Raw genomic sequence first — 19004 nt, 5'->3', positions numbered from 1 at the left:
ATATACACACTACTATATAAAAAATCGATAACTGAGAAGAACCTACTGTATAGCACAAGGAACTCAATACTCTGCAATGACCTATGTGGGAAAAGAATCTAAACAAGGGTGGATATATGTATAACTGATTCACTTTGCTGTGCAGCAGAAACTAACACAACATTGTAAATCAACTATACTCCAATAAAAAATTTTTTTAAAAATTATAGGGGCATGTTATACATTAAGGAAAAATTTCCTCTGAAAGGGTTAAGATTAAGAAAACTTTGAAACAAGTTACCTAAAAAAAACTCACCTTCATGAAAAAGTTCATTCTTCCAAAATGCCAGGTAATGAGACCTAAGTCTACACAATCACTTGTTTTTGTTGTTTTTAATAATATGAAGCCAACAGGAGGAAAAAAATGACTGTCCTGCTTAGGAATTCAGAATTGGCTTCTGAAGGAATTGGAGATGACTAGGGAAAGAAATATATATAAGTAGCTTTAATGATAATTGCTGCGATTATTGAGTACTTAGCATATGTCAGACTCTTTAGATACGTTATTTAATTTCTTACACAAGGTAGATGATGAGGAGCTCAACAGGAGAAACAGCTTTAGAGGAATAGACAAATGGGGGTTGAGAGGAATATGAGAGAAATTCTCACTGAGGAGATCAAAGAAAACAGCAAGGAAGAAGCAGCACTGCCCTTAGACTTGAGGAATTCATCAAAATGATTATCAAACTACTATTCATTTCAGCATGACCTTGGGGAAAATCCATCTGGTGTGCCTTCTAAGGATGGCTATTTTGTGTTGATATTTAGAACCTTTAATGAACATACATAAAAAGTACTTTTATCATGGAACTAATCACCGATTTATGTCTATTCAATGAAGGAGAAAAAGCCACACAGTTAAAATTAAGTGTGAGGCTAACTGTATTTTCCAAAGATGGCTATAATAACAACTTCTATCCCATGTTCTTCTTACAATGAGCTTTCGTTACAGTATATTTACTTTCCCCTTCAAACTGGTGACATTTTATTATATTTCAACCAATAGAGTAGAGCAGAAGTAACTTTTGAATCCTGATCATAAAAGGCCATGCAATTTGTGCTTCATCCACTAGAAAACTCATTCTTGAGACTTTGGCCATATGTCAGCAGTCCAGTTTCCCTGAGGCTGCCATTCTGTGAAGCAGCCCAAACCAGCCAAGGCAGAGAGATCACATGGAAAGGCCCTGAGATAATATGAGGAGAAAGAGATGTTGGACCAACCCCCAGGTACTACAGACCTTCAGAGCCCCAGCCATTGACTGCAACCCCATGAAAAATCAGTAGCCAGAAAAGCCCAGATGAGCCCTTCCTGAATTCCTGACCCACTGACACCATAAGAGTACTAAACTCATTGTTATTGTTTTGAGCCACTAAATTTTGGGGTGTTTTGTTATACAGAAATAATAACTGGAATATTAAATACTTACTATGAAGTTATATTTATGCTAGATCATGCTTCTCAAAATTGAAGGACTATAAGAATTGCCTGAGTATCTTGTTAAAATGAAGTCTTCTTTAGCAGGTCTGGAGAAAAGCTTCAGACTGTATTTCTAACAAGCTTCCAGGTGATGCATATGCTACTGGTCCATAGTCCACACTTAGCATAACAAGTCCCTAAGTAAGGGTTGACATATGAATAGCTTACCTTTATCTGGAAGCATTCAGTCTTATTGTCTTCTTGGCAACAAGACCGAACAGCTGTTTCATAGCAAGCAGACATGGTCAGAATAGTGGGTCCATACAAGAATGGATGCTTCCTAGAAGTTTCATAAATGTACCTGTAATTTGACAGATACAAAGCTATATAATTTGGAATTCAAGAACATATGCTGACACTGTTTCTTAAAAACTTAGGATTCATTTAGTTTTGTTGACCTGAAATGTCTAGAATTTCATGGTGACAGAAATAGGATAGCACTGTACTTAAATGCATCAAAAGTTCACTACAGAGAGATCACTGTGAGGTTAGACAGTGCCCATGAAGTCACCAACTGTACTTTCTGGACCAGTAAGTAAAGAAAATCAGTAATTAAAACTTTTCATTTTTATCTAAGTAGTAGGAGATAGAAAGTTCAATAGTCTAAACTGATTGTAAATGGAGAATTGTACACCTGGTGAAGGGGAGTTAAATTTAGAAGCTATTGGTGGGTGTTTACACTCATTATAGAGCCTGGGCACCAGGCCTGCCTTTCACTTATAATCATATCTCCTCACACTAGTCCACAAAGCTTACTCAAATTATTTATGCCCCACCTCCCCACACACACAAATATCCCGAAAAAGTTGACATTGCAGACAAAAACCGGCTCAATGCTCACATAAATCCACTTTCTTTTCTTGTGTTCACAGGAAGACTACTTTTCCAGCCTCTCCTGCAGTTAGGTGGGAACATATAACTGAGTTCTAATCAATGAAATATGAATAAACATGCCATACACCACTCCTAGGTTTGGCTAGTAATTACTTTGCACAGTTCCCTAGTCTCTCTCTTTCTTTTTTGCAGTAACCTTGGAAACACTTGCTCCAGATGGTATAGCTCCAAGATGGAAGGATCTTGCACTCCTGAGTTACCCCTTGGAAGAGTTCCAGAGTAGCCAATGAAGACAAAAAGCCAAAATGAAAGTATAGTTAAGTCTTTAATCATTTTGGGGATAGTATAAGCAAAAGGCTAAACTAGAGGAAATGCTGACCCCCGCCCAACCTCCACCCTCACCCCCCTTACTCTTGGAAGTTCAGTCAATAGATTTGTTACATTTCAGCAAAGTTTCTCAAGCCCAACTTGTAAAAAAAGGAAAGCAAACTGACATTATCAAGATACAACTGCCACCCAAGATAAGGCAAAATTCCTGGTTGATAGGAAATTTCATTGGAGCCATTCAATATCTCTGCTCTCTGTTGGGTACTATGCTAAACTAAGAGTTCATTTTTGTGCTGCAGTAACTTAGTTCCCATAGAGGATTTTCAGTATGAACTAATCTAATTTCAAATCTCCAAAGGCAAAGCTGAACTTAGTATAAGGAAAAAGCTTTCTAATAATTAGAGCCATTTAAAAATAGAATGTCCCTATTGCAAGGTAACAAAGGGTCACACTTATCTTACAATGATCAAAACTGTTATTGAAAATTCCTTAGATAATCCAAAGATACAATAACTACTGTTTGGTGTATCTGTATTCTATGCTATCTTTTGATAAGACTGAAATAGCAGACTTTTCCTCTAGCTTTGATATGTTACTGTTTCTTTGGTTGAGAACTAAACAAAGTTGTTGACATAATTATGAAGCAAGTAGTTAGAAAATTATTTTTCCCTGAATATTTATGGTTGTATGCACATAAGTTAAATTAGCATATAAATAACTCCTTGATACTGACTTAATCGTAAATGTTCAAGAAGAGATTAGATTCACTGCCTGAGTATTGGTTAGATTTCATAATCTCTGAATGCTCAAACTTGATTTTACAATGCCCGAACATGATTTTATAAATCTCACCTAGAGTGGCTAGCACTTCATTTAATAGGTAGCCAAGTTCATATTACAGTTTCCCATTTGGTTGCCCCTAATGTCAGACCAGTTGGAACCGGCCCAATCCTTTATCTCTTAGTCCTTTCTCCCTAAGTGACTGGGGCCATTTAATTCCTTCCTGAAGGCTCAGTAACTTCTGGGGCAATTCTGCCCATGTATAGGTGAATTAAAAGTGTTTACGTTGTTCAACATCAAGTCACCCTGTCTGCTCATTCATTTCTGGTTTAGAGTTTCATGTCTAAAATCTGAAATCAAACCACCACCATGCCTTTTGCACTAGATCCAGCAATCAGATCTTCCCCTTTTTCCTAGTGTCTGAGTCTGTCTTGACCAGATGGTCAGAACTGCATTCCTTGAGAACTGAAGCTTTGTCCTTCTCTTGTCATTTCTACCTCTCTCTGGTTTTGGTTTCCTGCCTCTAACTTGCTCGTACCTCACTCTCAAAAGATAGACTTCTGTGCTAACTAGGAAACCAAAATATGAGCTCACCTACCCATGGGCTATCATGCCATCCACTCCAGGTGGAAATTACAGAATCAGAGTTCTTGAGTAGAAAACTCATCTCTGTCCGATCCGCAAGTATTACTTATTCCTAGGTTCCCAATGACAGACTCTATCTCCATGCCTATCAGATACCCCTCCGGCCATCCCTTCGTGAACCTCCCAAATACTAGCCCATTGCCTGAGCTATTATCTGCTCTCTATTCCCAATACTCTGTTTAGTGTCCTTTGCCTACTAGACTGTATTTTTCAACATCATTTGCTACTGGTCTGACCAACCTAACCTTTGAGGAGATGGGTCTCTTACAGATCCTAGTCCTTTTTAATGTTTCATGGTGCAGACATTTTCATGCCCTCTTGGGTTTACTAAGACCATGTTGTCATTGTGAGGGAAAAAAATAAATTGTAGCTCAAATTTTCATTTTACATAATCAAGCTTTGGGTACTCAGAGGCTTTTATATTAAAACAAAAGATCTGTCTTCAAAATTGGAAAACACTCTTTTTCAAAGACCTGGCAAGGAAATATGACTTACTTCTCTTTCACTGGCACATGATTCTCTTTGTCCATCTCACAGATCTGCTCAGGATTTGAAATTTGGGATATATCACTGTAACCTGCAACATCCTTTTTGTATGACAGGAAGCACTTGTGTCTTGCTGAGTTATTTGTATTGCAACAGTCAGAAAACACATGTCTGTCAGCCAACCCTTGGTTATTGCAAATATGCTCTAGGAAGGTAGTCATCTGTAGGAGGAAATAGTAACTTAAGGGAAGGCACTTGTGGTCTACATTTCTAACCACAGGAAAGTTAAGGAATTATATAGAAAAGGCAACTGAGTGCTTAATGTTATACTCTGTATCCAACAGTCCCTGGACATAGCTCTTTTGAGTGAAAGCCTTTTAAAAGGTTCTTAAGTCTAAATTCCCACATGCTGGACATTGGCCAAATAGAATTTATCATTTTCTCCCTACCTATGTAAGTGCTTCATTTTCATACAGTTGAAGGTATTAAAATAAAGGTAAGCCAAAATGTCCAGGACCTAAAGAAATCAAGGTATTTTTAATAAGAATTACCCACCAAGAAACAGCTCTTAGTTTGCTTTCCTTGCTTCCTCATTGTTTTTAGTTGGTTTCCATGGGAGCTTATTTTAAAAGTTAAACTCTGAGGCAATGTGTATTCGGTGTCAAATATTCAAATAGAAATGTAATGATTCAGTTTTCAAGTATCTTTGAATGGCAGTAAATGTGTGGGATGCTGTAAACCTCAAATGACATATGCTTCCAGATTTGTGGGATAAGGGCAGAAAAAGGTCATCTTTGGAAATGGAAATAAGAAGAAATCGATATAAAATAAGTGAGGCTAGCCACTGGCAAAGGAACTTCATTTAAAGTGTGTCTCTAATTAGACTAATGATTTTTCTATGACTACTTAGAGTCTGGTAAGAAAAAAAAAAAGGTAGGTTTTAGCCCAAGAAGATGGAGTGAAAAAAAATCTATAAATAAAAAAGAAAATTATTTATTTGTATTTAAATTGTTGATATGAGAATAACTGATATAAAAATATGTAGATTATAAGAATATGTTAGTTTTTATCAAGAATTTTTCTAATCACAAGATAGACATATTTTATGAGATGATAGTAATTTCCAAGATTTTCTACTAAGTGGGAAAAAAGCCTATAATAATATTCACTTTTTTCTTCTTTTTTATATTCTCTTAGAAACTTTTAAAATCAGTACGTTAATTTCCCAGAAACCTTTATATGAGGATGTCAGACAATAATATTCTAGTGACAGAGACAGAGCAACCGACTTAAATTAACAAATTGGCATTCTAGGGTATAATTCATTCTCTTGAGCATTTAGTTCTCAGAGTCTGATCTCCCAGATATGAAATGATAAAATGTAAGTTTATAAACCTACAAAGATTATATCTTGAGTGTGACACATGTACATATTGTTGCCTTAAAATCCCTTGCCTAATTATTCAATCATCCCACTTCATAACAACATCCTTTGTTTGCAATTTAGTTTTTAAAACAACAGAGAAAAAGGCAGAACATGATTCACCTACCAATTGGTGACAACATTCTGAAGGTGATTCATGTGGCTTGAGGCTCTTGCACTTCTCTGCAAGATCTAGCAATTCTTTAACTATGGTTTGTACTTTTTCATAAGTCAATTTCTGAAGAAACTGTGCAACCATAATACTAGTGCTGAAACAGAACACTTGTGTGAATGCTGACGATAGAATCAAACTCTTTTCCTCCATCAATCTTGTTATATCACTGCCCTACTCCCCCCCCAAAATAATTAATATGATTTTACATTTCAAACAAAAGAATACTGATAATAAAACTCACACAGCTCTTAAGTTCTCCTCTAGATAATTCTGGCTATTAGAGTGCTGCATGGCTGAAAAAAAATGAGATTTTATTTACAGAAGAGGAAATTTTCCAAACTGAAATCCCCTTTGACAATTCAAATCTATATTTATTCATTCATAAATTTCCAGATTTATTTTTGTTTATATCATAAACCAGAACAAATTATAAGAATATATCTTTTCTTTTATTTAAACTGTATTCTGTGAATGATTTCTTTCTAGTCCAACACATCATGTAGTTGAACCGTCATTGGCTTACAAATAAGTTGCACATACCTGTATTGATACTTCTGAATTAATTAAACTTGACTCTTTGGTTATCTTTTATTAGAAGTTACTAGCACACGCAAAGAACACTAAGAAAATTAAAGCCTGGTATTAGGAACAAAAGTATAAACATTAACACTTTGCCAGGCTTAATTTGGCAAAGACAGTAACTCATACATCTTGGATTCGCTCATCATCTTCATCATCTCCACTCACCACATACACATACACATGCTCTCTATTGAAAACAGTGTCTTCCTTCTAATATCAATAGCTTCAAAAGAGCTTAGCAGCTATCTATTTAATAAAGAAACCATTATTATTTACATATGAACAAGTAAAGGCTTTGGAGATAACATTCTGAGTTCAGCTTCTAGCTCTGATACTCAATATGGCCTTGAGGAAATAACTTAAGCACTCAGAGGTTCTGTTTCTCTATCAAATGTAAATAATTTCTACTACATTGGGTGGTTGTTAGGATTAAATGAAAGCCTATGTGTGAAGCATTGAGCACAGTGCCTGGCACTTAGTAGGTACTGAATAATGTAGCTCATGGGATTATTCTTGCTACTATAAACACTATTGCTCTATCTAAAATCATTTATCCAATTTTAAATACAAGTTTGAAATATGTCATTCTCTGACCTAGAGTGGAAGTAAGGTGGAAAATGGAAAATGAGATCTTCCTGTGTGTGTTGCTTCAATATATCAATTCTCTTTCTGTATCTATTCCACAGGTTAATTTCTAGCAATCTTCAATGACTCTACTGACAGTGATGAGCACTAAGATAGCCTTTCCATGTATATGTTAATAGTCATTATGTTTCATCTCCTGGCACATGGCTGTATAGATTGTAAATAGGATTCCCTACCTGCATCTAGTAAACTTCTCTGAAGAGTCTGACATTTAATGGAGCTGAAGAAAACAAGCAAAGATATGGTTCTAACAGTCTTCATTATTTCAGATGAATCTTTATAGAGTACATTCTATCATTTGAATTGAAGAATCCTTTTATATTCTTTCCAAGTAATTGCTATTAATAATTAACGTTTTTCTGGTGAATGTTTTTCCACCTTGGCCACTATGACCCTCAAACAATTACAGAAATTCACGACAATGAAGAAGTATTTTTCATAGATAGCATTCATTAAAGAATACTGGATTTTAAAATGAGTCATGTCGGGGAGGGGAGGAGCTTCAAGATGGCGGAAGAGCGAGACGCGGAGATCACCTTCCTCCCCACAGATACACCAGAAATACAGCTACACGTGGAACAACTCCTACAGAACACCTACTGAACGCTGGCAGAAGGCCACAGACCTCCCAAAAGGCAAGAAACCCCCCACGTACCTGGGTAGGGCAAAAGAAAAAAGAATAAACAGAGACAAAAGGATAGGGACGGGACCCGCACCAGTGGGAGGGAGCTGTGAAGGAGGAAAGCTTTCCACACACTAGGAAGTCCCTTCGCGGGCGGAGACTGCGGGTGGCGGAGGGGGGAAGCTTCGGCGTCTCGGAGGAGAGCACAGCAACAGGGGTGCGGGCGGGGGGGGGGGGGAAGCGGAGAGATTCCCGCACAGAGGGTCGGTGCCAACCGGCACTTACCAGCCCGAGAGGCTTGTCTGCTCACCCGCCCGGGCGGGCGGGGCTGGGAGCTGAGGCTCGGGCTTCAGAGGTTGGAGCGCAGGGAGAGGACTGGGATTGGCGGCGTGAACACAGCCTGAAGGGGGCTAGTGCGCCACGCTAGCCGGGAGGGAGTCCGGGAAAAAGTCTGGAGCTGCCGAAGAGGCAAAAGACGTTTTCTTGCCTCTTTGTTTCCTGGTGCGCGAGGAGAGGAGATTAACAGTGCTGCTTAAAGGAGCTCCAGAGGCGGGCGCGAGCCGCGGCTATCAGCGCGGACCCCAGAGACGGTCATGAGACGCTAAGGCTGCTGCCGCCACCAAGAAGCCTGTGTGCAAGCACAGGTCACTCTCCACACCTCCCCTCCCGGGAGCCTGTACAGCCCGCCACCGCCAGGGTCCCGTGATCCAGGGACAACGTTCCCGCGAGAATGCACGGTGCGCCTCAGGCTGGTGCAATGTCACGCCGGCCTCTGCTGATGCAGGCTTGCCCCGAACTCTGTACCCCTCCCTCCCCACCGGCCTAAATGAGTCAGAGCCCCTGAAGCACCTGCTCCTTTAACCCCGTCCTGTCTGAGCGAAGAACAGATGCCCTCAGGCGACCTACATGCAGAGGCGGAGCCAAACCCAGAGCTGAACCCCGGGAGCTGTGCGAAGAAAGAAGAGAAAGGGAAATCTCTCCCAGCAGCTTCAGGAAAAGCGGATTAAGTCTCCACAATCAACTTGATGGACCCTGCGTCTGTGGGATGCCTGAATAGACAAGGAATCATCGCAAATTGAGGAGGTGGACTTTGGGAGCAATGATATATATATATTTTTTTCCCCTTTTTCTCTTTTTGTGAGCATGCATGTGTATGCTTCTGTGTGTGATTTTGTCTGTATAGCTTTGCTTTTACCATTTTTCCTAGGGTTCTTTCTAAAATTTTTTTTATTATTTTAAAAAATTTTTTTCTACAAAAAGAAATTTTTTTCTTAATATAATTATATTTTCTTTTACTAACTTTATTTTATTTAATTTTATTTTGTCTTCTTCTTTCTTTCTTTCCTTTTTTTTCCCCCTTTTTATTCTGAGCCGTGTGGATGACAGGCTCTTGGTGCTCCAGCCAGGAGTCTGTGCTGTGCCTCTGAGGTGGGAGAGCCAACTTCAGGACACTGGACCACAAGAGACCTCCCAGCACCACGTAATATCAAACGGCAAAAATCTCCCAGAGATCTCCATCTCAACACCAAGACCCAGCTCCACTCAATGACCAACAAGCTACAGTGCTAGACACCCTATGCCAAACAACTAGCAAGACAGGAACACAACCCCATCCATTAGCACAGAGGCTGCCTAAAATCATAATACGGCCACAGACACCCCAAACCACACCACCAGATGTGTACCTTCCCACCAGAAAGACAAGATCCAGCCTCATCCACCAGAACACAGGCACTAGTCCCCTCCACTAGGAAGCCTACACAACCCACTGAACCAACCTTAGCCACTGGGAACAGACACCAAAAACAACAGGAACTACAAACCTGCAGCCTGTTGAAAAGGAGACCCCAAACACAGTAAGTTAAGCAAAATGAGAAGACACAGAAACACACAGCAGATGAAGGAGCAAAGCAAAAACCCACCAGGCCTAACAAATGAAGAGGAAATAGGCAGTCTCCCTGAAAAAGAATTCAGAATCATGATGGTAAAGACGATCCAATATCTTGGATATAGAATGGAGAAAATACAAGAAACGTTTAACAAGGACCTAGGAGAACTAAAGAGCAAACAAACAGTGATGAACAACACAATAAATGAAATTAAAAATTCTATAGAAGGGATCAATAGTAGAATAACTGAGGCAGAAAAACGGATAAGTGACCTGGAAGATAAAATAATGAAAATAACTACTGCAGAGCAGAATAAAGAAAAAGAATGAAAAGAATTGAGGACAGTCTCAGAGACTTCTGGGACAACATTAAACGCACCAACATTCGAATTATAGGGGTCCCAGAGGAAGAGAAAAAGAAGGGGACTGAGAAAATATTTGAAGAGATTATAGTTGAAAACTTCCTAAATATGGGAAAGGAAATAGTCAATCAAGTCCAGGAAGAGCAGAGAGTCCCATACAGGATAAATCCAAGGAGAAACATGCCAAGACACATATTAATCAAACTATCAAAAATTAAATACAAACAAAAAATATTAAAAGCACCAAGGGAAAAACAACAAATAACACACAAGAGAATCCCCATAAGGTTAACAGCTGATCTTTCAGCAGAAACTCTGCAAGCCAGAAGGGAGTGGCAGGACATACTTAAAGTGATGAAGGAGAAAAACCTACAACAAAGATTACTCTACTCAGCAAGGATCTCATTAAGATTTAAAGTAGAAATTAAAACCTTTAGAGACAAGCAAAAGCTAAGAGAATTCAGCACCATCAAACCAGCTTTACAACAAATGCTAAAGGAACTTCTTTAGGCAGGAAACTCAAGAGAAGGAAAAGACCTACAATAACAAACCCAAAACAATTAAGAAAATGGTAATAGGAAAATACATATTGATAACAACCTTAAATGTAAATGGATTAAATGCTCCAAGCAAAAGACATAGATTGGCTGAATGGATGCAAAAACAAGACCCGTGTATACGCTGTCTACAAGAGACCCAATTCAGACCTAGGGACACATACAGACTGAAAATGAGGGGATGGAAAAAGATATTCCATGCAAATGGAAATCAAAAGAAAGCTGCAGTAGCAATTCTCATATCAGACAAAATAGACTTTAAAATAAAGACTATTACAAGAGGCAAGGAAGGACACTACATGATGATCAAGGGATCAATCCAAGAAGAAGATATAACAATTGTAAATATTTATGCACCCAACATAGGGGCATCTCAATACGTAAGGCAAATACTAACAGCTATAAGAGGGGAAATCGACAGTAACACAATCATAGTAGGGGACCTTAACACTCCACTTTCACCAATGGACAGATCATCCAAAATGAAAATAAATAAGGAAACACAAGCTTCAAATGATACATTAAACAAGATGGACTTGATTGATATTTATAGGACATTCCATCCAAAACCAGCAGAATACACATTCTTCTCAGGTGCTCATGGAACATTCTCCAGGATAGATTATCTTGGGTCACAAATAAAGCCTTGGTAAATTTAAGAAAATTGAAATCGTATCAAGTATCTTTTCCGACCACAATGCTATGAGACTAGATATCAATTACAGGAAATAATCTGTAAAACATACAAACACATGGAGGCTAAACAACACACTACTTAATAACCAAGAGATCACAGAAGAAATCAAAGAAGAAATCAAAAAATACCTAGAAACAAATGACAGTGAAAACACAACAAGCCAAAACCTACGGGATGCAGCAAAAGCACTTCTAAGAGGGAAGTTTATAGCAATACAATCCTACCTTAAGAAACAAGAAACATCTCAAATAAACAACCTAACCTTATACCTAAAGCAATTAGAGAAAGAAGAACAAACAGTTCCCAAAGTTAGCAGAAGGAAAGAAATCATAAAGATCAGATAAGAAACAAATGAAAAAGAAATGCAGCAAATGATAACAGATCAATAAAACTAAAAGCTGGTTCTTTGAGAAGATAAAGTTGATGAACCATTAGCCAGACTTATTAAGAAAATAAGGGAGAAGACTCAAATCAATAGAATTAGAAATGAAAAAGAAGTAACAACTGACACTGCAGAAATACAAAGGATCATGAGAGATTACTACAAGCAACTCTATGCCAATAAAATGGACAAGCTGGAAGAAATGGACAAATTCTTAGAAATGCACAACCTTCCAAGACTGAACCAGGAAGAAATAGAAAATATGATTGGACCAATCACAAGCACTGAAACTGAAACTGTGATTTAAAATCTTCCAACAAACAAAAGCCCGGACCAGATGACTTCACAGGCGAATTCTATCAAACATTTAGAGAAGAGATAACAGCTGTCCTTCTCAAACTCTTCTAAAATATAGCAGAGGGAGAAACACTCCCAAACTCATTCTACAAGGCCACCATCACCCCAATACCAAAACCAGACAAAGATGTCACAAAGAAAGAAAGCTACAGGCCAATATCACTGATGAACATAGATGCAAACATCCTCAACAGAATACTACCAAACAGAATCCAAGAGCACAATAAAAGGATCATACACCATGATCAAGTGGGGTTTATCCCAGGAATGCAAGGATTCTTCAACATATTCAAATCAATCAATGTGATGCACCATATTAACAAGTTGAAGGAGAAAAACCATAGGATCATCTCAATAGATGCAGAAAAAGCTTTTGACAAAATTCAACACCCATTTATGATAAAAACCCTGCAGAAAGTAGGCATAGAGGGAACTTCCTCAACATAATAAAGGCCATATATGACAAACCCACAGCCAACGTCGTCCTCAATGGTGAAAAACTGAAACCATTTCCACTAAGATCAGGAACAAGACAAGGTTGCCCACTCTCACCACTATTATTCAATGTAGGTTTGGAAGTTTTAGCCACAGCAATGAGAGAAGGAAAAGAAATAAAAGTAATCCAAATCAGAAAAGAAGTAAAGCTGTCACTGTTTGCAAACAACATGATACTCTACGTAGATAATCCTAAAGATGCTACCAGAAAACTACTAGAGCTAATCAATGAATTTGGTAAAGTAGCAGGATACAAAATTAATGCACAGAAATCTCTGGCATTCCTATACACTAATGGTGAAAAATCTGAAAGTGAAATTAAGAAAATACTCCCAATTACCATTGCAACAAAAAGAGTAAAATATCTAGGAATAAACCTACCTAAGGAGACAAAAGATCTGTATGCAGAAAATTATGACACTGATGAAAGAAATTAAAGATGATACAAATAGATGGAGAGATATACCATGTTCTTGGATTGGAAGAATCAACATTGTGAAAATGACTCTACTACCCAAAGCAATCTACAGATTCAATGCAATCCCTATCAAACTACTACTGGCATTTTTCACAGAACTAGAAAAAAGTTTTCACAATTTGTATGGAAACACAAAGACCCCGAATAGCCAAAGCAATCTTGAGAACGAAAAACGGAGCTGGAGGAATCAGGCTCCCTGACTTCAGACTATACTGCAAAGCTACAGTAATCAAGACAGTATGGTACTGGCACAAAAACAGAAATATAGATCAATGGAACAGGATAAAAAGCCCAGAGATAAACCCACGCACATATGGCCACCTTATGTTTTATAAAGGAGGCAAGAATACACAGTGGAAAAATGACAGCCTCTTCAGTAAGTGGTGCTGGTAAAACTGGACAGCTACATGTAAAAGAATGAAATTAGAACACTCCCTAACACCATACACAAAAATAAACTCAAAATGGATTAAAGACCTAAATGGAAGGCCAGACACTATCAAACTCTTAGGGGAAAGCATAGGCAGAACACTCTATGACATAAATCACAGCAAGATCCTTTTTGAGCCACCTCCTAGAGAAATGGAAATAAAAATAAACAAATGGGACCTCATGAAACTTCAAAGCTTTTGCACAGCAAAGGAAACCATAAACAAGACCAAAAGACAACCCTCAGAATGGGAGGACATATTTGCAAATGAAGCAACTGACAAAGGATTAATCTCCAAAATTTAGGAGCAGCTCATGCAGCTGAATATCAGAAAAACAAACAACCCAATCCAAAAATGGGCAGAAGACCTAAATAGACATTTCTCCAAAGAAGACATACAGATTGCCAACAAACACATGAAAGAATGCTCAACATCATTAATCATTAGAGAAAGGCAAATCAAAACTACAATGAGATATCATCTCACACCAGTCAAAATGGCCATCATCAAAAAATCTACAAACAATAAATGCTGGAGAGGGTGTGGAGAAAAGGGAACACTCTTGCACTGTTTGTGGGAATGTAAATTGATACAGCCACTATGGAGAACAATATGGAAGTTCCTTAAAAAACTAAAAATAGAACTACCATACGACCCAGCAATCCCACTACTGGGCATATACCCTAAGCAAACCATAATTCAAAAAGAGTCATGTACCAAAATGTTCATTGCAGCTCTATTTACAATAGCCAGGACATGGAAGCAGCCTAAGTGTCCATCAATAGATGAATGGATAAAGAAGATGTGGCACATATATACAATGGAATATTACTCAGCCATAAAAAGAATCGAAATTGAGATATTTGTAGTGAGGTGGATGAACCTAGAGTCTGTCCTACAGAGTGAAGTAAGTCAGAAAGAGAAAAACAAATACCGTATGCTAACACATATATATTGAATCTAAAAAAAAAAAAATGGTCATGAGGAACCTAGGGGCAAGACAGGAATAAAGACACAGACCTACTAGAAAATGGACTTGAGGACACGGGGAGGGGGAAGGGTAAGCTGGGAAGAAGTGCGAGAGTGGCATGGACATATATACACTACCAAACGTAAAATAGATAACTAGTGGGAAGCAGCCGCATAGCACAGGGAGATCAGCTCGGTGCTTTGTGACCACGTAGAGGGGCGAGATAGGGAGGGTGGGAGGGAGGGCGACGCAAGAGGGAAGAGATATGGGGACATATGTATGTGTACAACTGATTCACTTTGTTATAAAGCAGAAACTAACACACTATTGTAAAGCAATTATACTCCAATAAAGATGTTAAAAAATAAATAAATAAATAAAATAAAACGAGTCATGTCAATCTACCTGTTTTTTCAAGATTACACCACATAGACCTTGGAATAAAGTAATCAATAAACACTTTTGGTAAATATCTCATTTCCTAGAAATGTTTGTTGACGTGTACAAAGTTCGAAAATGCCAGGAGATCAGGTAAACATGTACTCTCCCAGATTCAAATAAATGGTGAAGGCCTGAGTTCCAGTGCTGGGCACATTTTTAGGTCGCTGGAGAGAGTGGGGAGCATAGATCTTGGGAGCAAACCCAAAGGAATGTGACCTAATTTACTGAGTGCTTGCTGTGAGTCTGGCACTTTGTATGATTATATTTAGATAGCCATATTCTTATTTCTTGAACAATAAATTAAGACTCAGGGTCATATAATTTGCTCATGGACTCACAGGTGGAACTTCAGGTCTGTCTGATGTCAGAGCCCACAACACCCAAGAGCTAGTATTAACAGCTGAGGTCCCAACATCCCTCAGCTATTTTCTGTTCTGCCAATCATCCAGTTCTTGGGTCTAGGGCAGGACACAGGTGATTACTAATTAAATAAAATGTTTAAGCTAGGGACAAAGTGAAAGAGTGGCATGGACATATATACACTACCAAACATAAGGTAGATAGCTAGTGGGAAGCAGCTGCATAGCACAGGGAGATTAGCTCGGTGCTTTGTGACCACCTAGAGGGGTGGGATAGGGAGGGTGGGAGGGAGGGATAGGCAAGAGGGAAGAGATAAGGGGATATATGTATATGTATAGCTGATTTACTTTGTTATACAGCAGAAACTAACACACAATTGTAAATCAATTATACTCCAATAAATATGTTAAAAAAAAAAAGTTTAAGCTAAATGTAAAGACTAGAAGTTTTGGAAATGGAAGATCACTGGTTAATACTTTAACCATTCCTGTCCTCAGTTTCCTCATTTATAGATGGAGGGTTTGGACCGGATAATCTTTACAACTGGCAGTCCATTGCTTGATTCTTCTACCCACATATTCTCATTTCTGGTTTCCTAGGCGAAGAAATATCACAAGTGAGACAGATATATTTGCCTGCAAAACAACAACAACAAAAAATCTGTTATTTAGATTTGGGACACACTGGCTTATGGTAAAGAATATGGATGGCCCTGTGTGGTAGATTTTCGGGGTCCTCTAAACAGTCCTAATGCTCAGCATCTCTTTCTGTCTTGCATCTTTAGAGCTGTTCCCTTGAGATCTTACTCTAAGCCTCCTGGGACGATCAGAAATGGACCTATTGCTCTAGGGATAGAAAATCCTTTGGATGGGTGCTGCCAGACTGTCACCCATTGCAGACATTACTAATTGATCACTGTACTCTTTCTCTGAACCTAGACTAGCCTTAGAATCATTCATGGCACAATGCCTCATTACAGCCACTATTAATTGATTGTAACTGTCACTTAAAGAAAAAAAAACTGTTGTACGTGTGCTAAACTAATTTCTCTTTTTAAAAATTTTGGACAAAATTAATTTCTCATGGTAATCCTTCTTTCACAGTAAGAGATTCTTGAAGAAATAAAAAAAAGTTAAGTTCTTTATTAGTAATTAGTAACAGAATTTTAGACCAGAGGAAAGACAAGCTGTGGAGATTATTTAAGCAAAGGCAAGGGAATGGGTTTTGTGAAAGAATTCAAAAGACAGCACAGAATTTGTTCTCTAAGAGAGGAAGATCTCCATGCTGACCTTTAGATCAAAAATGGAAGGTGTCCAAGTACAAGACACAATGATGATTTTTAATAAATATTATTTTTACAGGAAACCTAATTCTAGTCCAAGTCATAGAAACAGAGTTAGAAAGAGCAAGGCTGGATCCCTGGATCCCACCAAAAACCTGGGTGGTGATGGCTCACGCACGTTCAGTCTTGGCCCTCATTATAGCACCCGAGGCTGATCACATTTCCAAAAATCTCTAGTACTAGAAAAGTCTTCCTGCATCGAGTGAGTCCAGGTATGTTCTATTCATTGGTATGGATTCTGTCTGAGCAATAGAGTAAGTGTGACTTGCCCTTTTTTCCAAATCCTCTCTTCTCCAGGAAAAGCACGACTTCTGAATAAAACATTCCTCTCCTTCCTTTCTTCACATCACACTGGTTACCCGCCTTCTATCAGTGTGTTCTCTGGCACATCAGTGGAGAGAGTTGCAGGGCAATTTCCTCTGTGATAATAGAGTCTTGTGATGGCAGAGTTTCCTGAGTCTCTGGTTTCATATCTGCCGCTCTTAACATAGCACTGGGCACATAGCAGAATCCACTACTAGGTACAACATTGAATTAGCAAACTATGCTCTGTTTCACTTCTGTTTGATGAACTTATTATTATTTAAGTAAAATTTTCTTCCTTATTATCCTTGTTAATAAACAAGAGTGCTTGGAAAAATGGTAAAAGGACAAAATAGCTTCATGAATTAAACACCTATTATCTGCTGGGCATTGTATTGGATACTTTATATAGTAATTTAATACATTTCTCTAAAGCCTTTGTGACGTGGGGATTATTCTTTCACCCTACACCAAGAAATGGGAGTCTTAAATCGTAGGGTTCTTTTGTCTGAGGCCATACAGCAAGTTACTGGCAGAAGGAATATAATCCCCCCGCTCCCCGCCCACCTGCATCTTCAGTTTAGATTGAGTGCCGGTGCTATGTGCTTCCACAGCAGCGGCTGTTTCCATCCTGCACCTATGACACTGTATGCGATTGCTTACTATCCTTCTCCCGGCCCAGCAGGACTTAAGAACCATATCTAATTGCCTCATATTTGCATCCACAATGTCTGACACACCGTAGGATCTAATAAATATTTGTTGATAAATGAATGAGAATCCCAAACACTATGCTCTAAATGTTAAACCAAAAGAACTCTGAATATTTTCATGTGTTATCTCTTCGATGGTCATAATCTTTCATTTCAGACACTGAAATACTTAAAAGTTTAGAGAAGAGCCAGGATCATCAAGCCATGATCCCTTGACCAACCTTCATTTCCTGGCTTCCCAGTTCCTACCACTCCCTCTCCTTAGACGTCACTGCCAAGCTTACAGCTCCAGCATAATAGCAATTTTGGTGTGGAGTGGGGATGCAGGGAGAAAAGAGTCACTGTCACAGATGCCTTGGGCACTTTTCCCCTTCTCTGAATAACAGATTTTATAAGACACCCACAACACGGCCATACACAGGCAGTGTGTACAGTGGCTAAGAATATTCTGAAATTAGAGGGCTCAAATTCAAACCTTGGTTCTGGCAATACTAGTCATATGACATTGAACAGATTTGTTTATATCCCCAAGCCTCAGGTTCCCTATCTGTAAAATAGGAATAAAAAAGGTTTACGTGATAGAGTTGTTACAGTTAAATGAGATAATGCATTAGAAGTACCTCCAACAATGTTTTTGCATTGAAAACATTCAATCCCAGCTAGTAATAACAGTAGTAGTAGTAATAGTAGTAGTAGTAGTAAAGGTCATGCTGCATGCCCACAACTCCCCATTTTCTTCCCAGTAGCATCAAGAACAGAATCTGTGAGGATTCTACCCTCACAATTGCTATTTCAGAGTCCTGTCTTCCATAAAGTAGTAGATTTAACCAATGAGCCAAAGATCCTGATGGAATGAATGACTCTTAATTGTTTAATTTGGTTAACAAGTTGACACATGACAATTAGTCTTTGAGAAATAACTTTATAATGTTGTTGTTTATTGCTTGCCGCAATAACATGATCTCAGATAATGATTACAGAAGAATCTTTTTACTGTGTTCTCAGAAAACGAAATTCACCACAGGACAGATAGGAAGCAGGTATGTTGGTCTTCCTCTCTTTTCTCTGAAACCTGGAAAGAAAAATAGAATCTTGTGCAGCAAAAGAATATGAAATGTTATAACTTGAGTGATGGAAATTCACGTATATAAAAAAAACTGTTCGTGGTAACTATGTTTTGCCTTTCATAGATC

At 38.4% G+C, this 19004-nt stretch overlaps 1 protein-coding gene across 1 annotated transcript in view; it reads right to left on the bottom strand.

Annotated features, from left to right (window-relative positions):
- Positions 1–7674, bottom strand: part of LOC115864404 (alpha-fetoprotein-like) — a 38745-nt gene extending 31071 nt beyond the window's left edge. Inside the window, exons 1-5 of the mRNA XM_030878078.2 lie at positions 7590–7674; positions 6428–6479; positions 6139–6280; positions 4598–4809; positions 1685–1817 (exon numbers count right to left, since the gene is read on the bottom strand). Coding sequence (XP_030733938.2) covers positions 1685–1817; positions 4598–4809; positions 6139–6280; positions 6428–6479; positions 7590–7674 — 624 coding nt within the window. The remainder of the gene's footprint in view (positions 1–1684; positions 1818–4597; positions 4810–6138; positions 6281–6427; positions 6480–7589) is intronic.
- Positions 7675–19004: the final 11330 nt, after the last annotated feature.

The sequence above is a fragment of the Globicephala melas genome, chromosome 5 (genome assembly GCF_963455315.2).
Source record: "Globicephala melas chromosome 5, mGloMel1.2, whole genome shotgun sequence".
In the NCBI taxonomy this organism is placed as follows: domain Eukaryota; kingdom Metazoa; phylum Chordata; class Mammalia; order Artiodactyla; family Delphinidae; genus Globicephala; species Globicephala melas.
Note: the sequence above shows the minus strand (reverse complement) of the source record. Positions and strands in the feature narration are given on the sequence as shown.